Source organism: Lactuca serriola, chromosome 2, assembly GCF_051521515.1.
Source record: "Lactuca serriola cultivar US96UC23 chromosome 2, Lser_US96UC23_V15, whole genome shotgun sequence".
NCBI lineage: Eukaryota > Viridiplantae > Streptophyta > Magnoliopsida > Asterales > Asteraceae > Lactuca > Lactuca serriola.
Window position 1 is genome coordinate 57,490,396 of NC_136409.1, and position 9,568 is coordinate 57,499,963.

General features: G+C 40.6%; 1 protein-coding gene across 1 annotated transcript; it reads left to right on the forward strand.

Annotated features, from left to right (window-relative positions):
* The first annotated feature begins 5,463 nt into the window (after nt 1-5,463).
* Nucleotides 5,464-8,798, forward strand: LOC145089253 (uncharacterized). Its single transcript, XM_079027714.1, has 9 exons — nt 5,464-5,769; nt 6,311-6,522; nt 6,656-6,950; nt 7,044-7,129; nt 7,345-7,436; nt 7,563-7,747; nt 7,865-7,984; nt 8,560-8,632; nt 8,737-8,798. The coding sequence occupies exons 1-9, from the start codon at nt 5,464-5,466 to the stop codon at nt 8,796-8,798; spliced, it is 1,431 nt and encodes a 476-aa protein (XP_078883840.1).
* Nucleotides 8,799-9,568: the final 770 nt, after the last annotated feature.

Genomic DNA, 9,568 nt, shown 5'->3' on the forward strand with positions numbered 1-9,568 from the left:
TTTAATTCAGAAAACTATTTATAGTCCTGAAATATTTTGACAGAAAATATTTTTATTCTCGAACTTGGACTGTAACATTATGAAACTTGAAATGTCCAAATTTCACAAACTCAGGAGCATCCACTCTCCTGATATCTCCTAAAGTGTAAGCCCTAATGTACACAAACTTGTTCAGAAAAGTCCGAAAATTACTGAAATTGGTTTGGCTTCTATTGAATAGATATTGTTCGTACAAATGGAAATTTCGGGTTGTCACATCATCCCCCCGTTAGAAGGAATTTCGTCCCGAAATTAGAATTTAAGCAAGTAAGAAATTACAAATAACTAAGCAAAAAGGTGAGGGTATTTCAGTTTCATCTGATCCTCACGTTCCCAAGTGAATTCCGGTCCACGCTTTGCGTTCCAGCGCACCTTCACTATCGGGATATGGCTCTGCTTTGTTTGCTTGACCTCTCGGTCCATGATCTCTACTGGTTCTTCCACGAAGTTGAGGCTCTCGTTGATCTTGATCTCGTCGAGTGGAATATCAAGAGTCTCGTCGGATAGGCACTTTTTCAAGTTTGACACGTGGAAGGTGGGATGTACGTTACTGAGTTCTTTCGGTAGATTGAGCTTGTAAGCCACAGGGCCGATTCTTGCGAGAATCTCAAAAGGCCCTATGTATCTTGGATTGAGCTTCCCACGCTTTCCAAAGCGTATCAAGCCCTTCCAGGGTGAGACTTTCAGTAGGACTCGGTCGCCCACCTGGAACTCCAATGGTTTCCTACGCTTGTCGGCGTAGCTTTTCTGTCGGTCTCTAGAGGCTTTTAGTCGTTCACGAATTTGAACGATCTTCTCTGTCGTTTCTCGAATGATCTCCGGACTCATGAGAGTGTTTTCGGGAACTCGTCCCTTAGCTAACTGGGTATCACCCACTTCAGCCCAGCACAGAGGGGATCTACACTTTCGGCCATAGAGGGCCCAGAATGGAGCTGCCTTGATGCTTGTGTGATAACTGTTGTTGTAGGAAAATTCAACAAGGGGTAAATGGGTATCCCAAGGTTTTCCAAAGTCTATCACACAGGCGCGCAACATATCTTCTAAGGTTTGGATAGTTCTCTCACTTTGCCCGTCGGTCTGTGGATGATAGGCTGTACTCATGTCCAGCCTAGTTCCTAGGGAACTTTGTAATGACTGCCAGAACCTCGAAGTGAATCTACTATCTCGGTCTGAGATGATAGATAAAGGAACACCGTGCAGTCTTACAATCTCCCTAATGTAAGTTCTGGTAAGTTTCTCCATTTTGTCTGTTTCCTTGATCGGTAGGAAGTGTGCAGACTTGGTCAGTCTATCGACGATGACCCATATGGAGTCCACTCGTCGTCTTGTGTAACTTGGTTATGAAGTCCATAGTGATCCGCTCCCACTTCCATTCTGGTATCTCCGGTTGTTGTAGAAGACCGGAGGGTTTCTGGTATTCGACCTTGACCTTTGCGCAAGTAAGACATTTACTCACGAAGGTAGCAATATCTGCTTTCATGTTAGGCCACCAGTATAACTTTTTAAAATCCAGATACATCTTATCTGAACCCGGGTGGACGGAATAACGAGTGTTGTGAGCTTCCGTCATGACTAAGTCTCTGAAGCCACCATGTTTCGGTGTCCAGATCGATCCATGAGGTATAAGGCTCCGCCACCCTTGACTTCAAAGTTCTTATCCATTCCTCTAAGGGATTCACCCGTCACGTTTTCAGGTTTCAAAGCGTCGAGCTGTGCCTCCTTTATTTGTGTGGACAAGAGCGAATGGATGGTTCGAGTCAAAGATTTGACTCTACGACCAGTATATTCCTTCCGACTTAGGGCGTCGGCTACTACATTGGCTTTACCCGGATGATAACGAATTTCGCATTCGTAATCACTAAGTAGCTCGACCCACCGTCGTTGTCTCATGTTGAGCTCTTTCTGGTCGAAAATGTGCTGTAGACTCTTATGGTCTGTAAAGATCGTGCTTTTGGTACCGTATAGGTAATGTCGCCAGATCTTCAGAGCAAACACAACTGCTCCTAGTTCAAGATCGTGGGTTGTGTAGTTAACCTCATGTGTCTTCAGCTGTCTCGAGGCATATGCTATGACTTTACCTCGCTGCATCAGAACACATCCGAGTCCTTGATTGGATGCATCGCAATAGACAATGAAGTCTTCTATTCCCTCGGGAAGGGATAGTATCGGGGCGGTGCACAAGGCTCGTTTGAGCGTTTGGAACGCTCTTTCCTGTTTCTCCTCCCAGTCGAAGGCCACGCCTTTCTGGGTCAGAGTTGTAAGAGGTTTCGCTATGCTGGAGAAGTTCTGAATGAACCTGCGATAGTAGCCAGCTAGACCTAGAAATTGATGAATTTCAGTAGGTGTCTTTGGTGCTGACCAGTTCTCGATGGCCTTAATTTTGGAAGGGTCCACGTGTATACCTTCTTCGCTAACCACATGGCCCAAAAATTCGACTCGCCGAATCCAAAATTCGCACTTCGAGAACTTCGCGTAGAGCTTCTCCGCTCGCAATGTTTCTAAGATTTTACGGAGATGTTGACCATGCTCCTCCTTACTTTGAGAGTAGATGAGTATGTCATCAATGAAGACGATGACGAACTGATCCAAGTAAGGACGACACACCCTATTCATCAGATCCATGAATACTGCGGGCGCGTTAGTTAATCGGAATGGCATCACTACAAACTCGTAGTGCCCATAACGAGTTCGGAAGGCTGTCTTGGGAACATCTTCCTCTAACACTCGTAGTTGGTGGTATCCGGATCGCAGATCTATCTTCGAGAAGTAGTTGGCTCCTTAAAGCTGATCAAACAAATCGTCAATGCGGGGAAAGGGATAATGTTTTTTAATGGTAAGCTTGTTGAGTTCTCTATAGTCGATGCACATGCGAAACGATCCATCTTTCTTCTTGACGAACAAGACCGGTGCTCCCCATGGTGAGAAGCTTGGTCGAATGAATCCCTTCTTGAGAAGTTCGTTAAGTTGACTGGAAAGTTCCTGCATTTCAGCCGGTGCCAGACGATAAGGAGATTTGGCTACTGGGGTAGCCCCTGGCACTAAGTCGATTCTGAACTCGACTTGGCGTTGTGGTGGTAAACCGGGAAGTTCTTCTGGGAATATGTCGGGAAAGTCGCGTACTTCTAGGATTTTCTGGATGTCTATCTGTTCTTGGCTGGTATCGACGACGTGTGCGAGAAATGCATGGTACTCCTTCCGCAAACACTTTTGTGCTTGAATGCACGAAATGATGCGAAGGCTCGTACTAGGTTTGTCACCGTAGATAATTAAAGTTTCGTTGTTAGGAAGGTTAAGACGAACTGCTTTTTCGAAGCACATAATGTTGGCACGCAGAAGACTCAACCAATCCATACCGATGATGACGTCGAAACATTTAATGGTAACTGGCATGAGATCTATCTTGAAAGTATGGCTATCTAAAGTTAAGGTACAACCTATGTATATGCAGTTTGTAATCTCTGTTTTCCCGTTAGCCATTTCTACTGTGAATGAACTATCTAATGCACATGGTTTTTGTTTAAGCAAGAGTGCAAATTTGTGACTTACAAAACTTTTCTCGGCTCCACTATCGAAAAGTATGCAAGCATAAGAGTTATCGAGGAGGAACGTACCAGTAACTATCGTTGGATCAGCTACTGCTTCCTCGTGGCCTAGAGCCATAACTCTTCCCACTCCACCAGCCATCCCCGCTTTAGGGCAGTTCCTCTTGTAATGGCCCAGCTCGCCACATCCGTAGCAAGTTTGGCCCATCCCGGTGTTTTGGACCTGGGCGGCTTGAGTTTTTGGAGCCTTGCAGTAACGGGCGGTATGCCCCTTCCTATTGCAGTTAGAGCACTGCATCTCCTTGCAAGGTCCGTGGTGGTGGTAGTTGCACTTGGTGCACTTTGGAAGAGTTCCAGCATAAGTTTTTGCTGGCAAGGGGTTCACAGGGACTACAGGAGCCACTGTGGCAGCATTGATCGCCACCAGTTGTTGCTTATTGGAGGATCCTTGCGGAGCCCCACTTTTCCTTTTATTCCACCCTTCTTGTGGTAGTCGGGGTTGGTCTTCTGTGGTACAGGTGTAGGGATTGACGTGATCTGGGGTTTCCTGTGATCGATGAGGGATTGTGCTAGTTCCTTGGCGCTATCGAAGGTAATAGGCCTGGAAGCGATCACACTTGACTGGATCTGGGGCGACAGTCCCCAGATATACCTCTCGATCTTTTTGCTCTGGAGAGCAACCATGTCGGGGCATAAGTTTGCCAAATCACAAAACCTATTTCTGTAGGTAGTGATGTCGGATCCAACCATTTGTAGACCCCAGAATTCTTGCTCGAGCTTTTGTATTTCACCTCGAGGACAGTATTCCTTCATCAGCATTTCTTTCAACTTTTCCCACACTACTAGAAAAAAGGCCTTTTACGACGCGCAAAATACGACGCTCATTGATCTATGGTACGCAAAGGAGAGTGACATTAGAAAAATGTCATATCTTCAAAAAATTTAAGGATAGAAGACACGCATTATTGCGCGCCCTTAAATTAGTGTCTAAAAAAAACACGGAGGGCACCTATAATAAAATGCGCGTCGTCTAAGGATGTCGCTTTATAATTTTTAATGGAACGCGCGTTCCATCCTTTAACAGTAGGGGGAAATGAAATTCTGAAAAAATTAAAAATCCCGCCTTCCTTTTTTTTTCTCCTTTCCCTCTTGCCCAAATTATGGACGCTCCTTCCTTCCCCCTCCCGACATTGACTGCTGCCTACTTCTTCCCTCACTTCTACCTACTGGAACCATCATATCTCCCACTCGATGCTGAAATTGTTAGAAAAAGCCCTAATTATACTCTCAAGTCTAAATACAGAAAAAATAGAAGATGGTGAAGAAGTAGCAGTAGAGGAAGTGGAGGATGAACAGTCGAAAATGGAAGGAATGGCATCAATATCGTTGTTACTAGATGGGTCAATCTCGGGTCATTTTGTTCAGCTTCCCGAGTCCGTTTATTACCAGATGGGTCAATCTCGTCTTTTCGTCTCGACTTCATATCTCTCTGTAAAGCAACCGACAACCCCCACACCACCATCTGCAAACCCTAAGCCGTCGTCTAAGGATATCCGCTCTTCCTCCTTCCCATTTGACTAATTCTTCGTCAGCTCTTGTTGAATTTCTCACACAATCGTTGCTTTTGTTTGATTTCATTTGATTTTGTCAAATTACAGGGTTTTTCTGAATCCGTCAACTCCTTCTTTAATCGGCTGATTTTCATCTTGTTTTAACGATTCGTTTACAAAAAGTTTTGTTCTTTTTTTTGTTAATTTATCTTTAACAGAAAAATGAATCAAAATCAAACTCATGGACTTTTAAATTTGTCTACAAATCGTAGCTTTTGTGACCGGTTTTATTGGTGAGATCGAAGGATTTGTAACTTAGGGTTTTAGTGAAGATGTTGGGCGCTGGATTGCAGCATGGACGTAGTAGTGGTGGAGAGGATAGGTTTTACATGCCGGTGAAAGCGAGAAGGATTCGTCAGCATCAAGAGAACCTCCGTAGAGCTCAAAGTAACGTTACTCCGCCCCAATCTACGACATCTTCTGTCAGGGAGGAGTCGGAGAATCAACTCATGCAGCCATCAAATCCGGAGCCGTTGGAATCCTCAGTGGTGGCGGTGCCGACAACATCATCATTGTGTAATCTTGAACGGTTTTTGGAAACTGTTACGCCTTCTATTCCTGTTCAACATCTCTCCAAGGTCTGTACCGATATTAATCTTTTATATTGAAATGAGTTGAATTAATTCAAATTAGTCGTCTCAGTTTATACTTGTATTGCTAATTCGTTATATCATGGAGTAAAGTAACTTATAGGAACATTTGGTTTATTCAATTTGAGTATGCGATAGTCAATTAATCAGATTTTTGATTTATAATTTAGTAGTACAATTTACTTTACATTTTAGCTGTGGTTTTCTCTTTCTCCATTGGCACTACTCCGAAATTCATGTTTGAAAGCAAATGAAGTCAGCTTGAATTATTATTCAGTGAGCCCTGAGGGTGGCCTTTCAGTTTTTATGAGTGAACAGAGTTTGCCTTTGATGTTATATTTCTATTGTTTAATCAAGGATTCCATATTTTGACAATCAAAATATATGTGTTTCTGCTAAAGCACACCATCTTCCAAAAAGAATTAGAATACAATAAAATGGTTAATGTTCAGTAATAATGTATAAACAGGGGTATTGTAGTTGTGTATTTGATCCAAATAATGATTTTACTTGAACTTTATGGCAGCAGAGAACTATGAGAGGATGGAGGACAAGTGATGTGGAATATCAACCATACTTTGTTCTTGGTGATTTGTGGGAATCTTTCAAGGAGTGGAGTGCTTATGGTGTTGGAGTTCCTTTAATATTGAATGAAGCTAATTGTGTGATCCAATATTATGTGCCTTATTTATCTAGAATTCAAATATATGTAGACCATTTGAAGTCTTCAATAAATTCTAGGTACTGGAACAGTAAATATCTTCCTTTCTTCCTCTTTCTTGTTTAGGGTTATGTCAGGCTCCTTTTCAACTAGTAGCATCTATTATGCTTCTTTATGAAATTTAAATAATCTAGTTATTCTGTTGCTTTACAGGCAACTAACTGAGGATATTGATGATAACTCATTTACGGATTCAAGTAGTGATGGGAGCAGTGATTATGAACAGGAAAAGGGTTCTTTACATTATCTAAGGGAGAAGAGTAATAATCATGACCCAAAGAATGACATTCTTCACCGAATGGATCATTTTTCAATGAATGATGAGAACAATGTAGTTCAAGAAGACTTTTCTAGTGATGATAGTGATTCTGCCACCACTCAAAGTTGCTTGATATTTGAGTACATGGAACATAGTCAGCCTTTGGGCAGAGAACCTTTGTGTGATAAGGTTAGCTTTAAAAAAAAACAAAGAAAGTGGGTTTTATTCTTTATTTATAAATCTTTGGATGATTAGTTTAGTTTTGTTTTCTTGTTGCAACAGATACTTGATCTTGCACAACGCTTCCCTGAATTGAAAAGTCTAAGAAGTTGTGACTTGCTGCCATCTTGTTGGCTTTCTGTCGCTTGGTATGATTGCTAATAAGTACTAGAGTTTGGGAAGGAATGGAATGATTCATTCCATTGCTACAGACCAACCAAATATGATCACAACTCATTCCATTCCTTTGTGATTCCATTCCATTCCATCCAATCAAACAGATTCTTAATATGGTCTTTGCTACTTGCTCTTTCTCACATAATATGCTACTACTAAATGGCCCCTTTTTGATGCTTTTTATTAGGTACCCAATATACAGAATTCCCATGGGGCCCACCTTGAAAGATCTTGATGCTTGTTTTCTAACTTTTCATTCCCTTCACACTCCTACTACAGGTCATTCATATATATCATATAAATCTCCCTGGATTTTTCAGGCTGAGAAACAACCTTTTTTTATAGTTATAAAATTTACGAGTTGCATTACTAATTTATTATTATTGTTTTTTATTTTTGTTTCAGGCAATGAATGTGAGCATCCACCTGTTGTAAGGCATTTCAGTGGGACGGGTGTGGTCTCATTACCAGCATTTGGTCTTGCTTCATACAAATTCAAGGCACCACTGTGGGTCCCCAATGAATTGAAAAGACTAGAATGCCCTGATGGAATATTCACTATTCTATATGTGTTTGTTACTTACATAGAAGTACTAGTGTTGAAATCATTGATTCCGAGTGTTGATATTTTTTTATTGATTACTTTTTATCTTATCTTTTATATATTATTAATTATTATTAACCCTTGGTTGTGGTATAATATGTAGGGTTTGCCTGGACCAATGGGGTTGATGAGTACTAGTCATTTGGAACAAGAAGCTGCAGTACTTGCTTTGTCAACTTTGATGACCATAGCTCCTGCACAAGTTTATGCAGAATTTGAAAAGGTAATTTTTTTTATTTATGAACTTTCAAAGCAACTTTTATTTTTTTACATCACTTGAATTTTAGTGCATTAGGTCGTATAATATGTTGAAATGTTGAACGTTTTATGATGAGATTGTTTAATTCAAATAAGGGAAGTAGAATAAAGGATAAATTAATTCATAATGTCTATGAAACCCCTTATACCCTTCTCTTGAACGGTGAAATAAATTATAGAGGCGAGATAGAACAAAGGAGTATGGGGTGGCTGAATTATTCCATTTGGATCCTCATTACACAATAAGTTTATGTTTGAAACATATAAAAGTGTGTCTAGCTTTGTATGATCCAGTTGCAGCAAAAGATAAATTATTCAATTTTTTCAGCATCTGTTGTGTCCACATGATACTAAGGAATACAATTCTGTAATTGACTTGGGCATAAACATGTTATTTTGATCAAGAGAAAAAGAAAAATAGCCTAGATAATTAGCAACTTATAAGTAGGTTGGTTGGTGTTATGTGAAAGTATAAGGGGTAAGTGAAATTTGAGAGTGATTTGTGTTTTTTTAGTCACATTGCATCGGACTCAATTCCAGCTTGGAAATGGTGGTTTGTTTGGTGCTAGTTATATTCAGGTAAAAGATTTCCCATCTCTTATATTAATGTTTGGTTTTAATGTTTGGCTTATTACATTACTTTTGTCTCCTTTGTTGTATTGATGAGGCTTGAGCATGCTGGGCTGTTAATGTTCCTATTTGTTTTCATTTATGCAGGTAACAATCTTGTTGAAAGGACTTATGAATCAGATATTAATGGTACCAAGTTTAACACTTGAATCCATACGATTAGATGTTAATGGTAACAAGTTTAACACATGTGTCTTTGTTATACATACAAATTAAATGCAATGGATTGTATTTTTTGTATATGTTATTTTATTTTATATTATGCAATGGATTGTATTTTTTGTATATGGTATTTTATTTCTATTATGAACGATTAAATGCAAATTTAATTTATAAATTAATAAATATATAAATATATTTTAAAAAAAAAAAAATTAAAATTACGATACGCAAAAATGTGTGTCGTCTTCGTTTATGACATGGCCTTTCTTGACTGGTACTTCCTTGATACGCATTGCGTGTCATAAACACGCGTGTCGTAAGGTTACGACACGCAAATGCGTGTCGTCTTCCTTTATGACAGGGCTTTTCTTGATACGCATTGCGTGTCATAACCGCACGTCATAAATGCGTGTCATAAATGCGCGTCGTAAATGCGCGTCGTCTATAGACGACGCGCAAAAGCGCGTCATCTCTCTTTATAACAGGGCCTTCCTTGACGCGCATTTGCGCGTCGTCTGAACGTTTTACGACGCGCAATGAGCGTCGTAAAAGGCCTTTTTTCTAGTAGTGCCAGCCAATGGAATACGCCACCACCAGAGTTAGATAGTTAACATGGCTGTTCCACCATGTTAGTGCTCGGTCAGAGAAGGTACAAGCTGCGAACTTGACCTTGCTGCCTTCTTGACAAGCACAGATTTCAAAGACGGATTCCATCTTTTCAATCCATTGTCTCAACACCATAACACCCCCAGTCCCA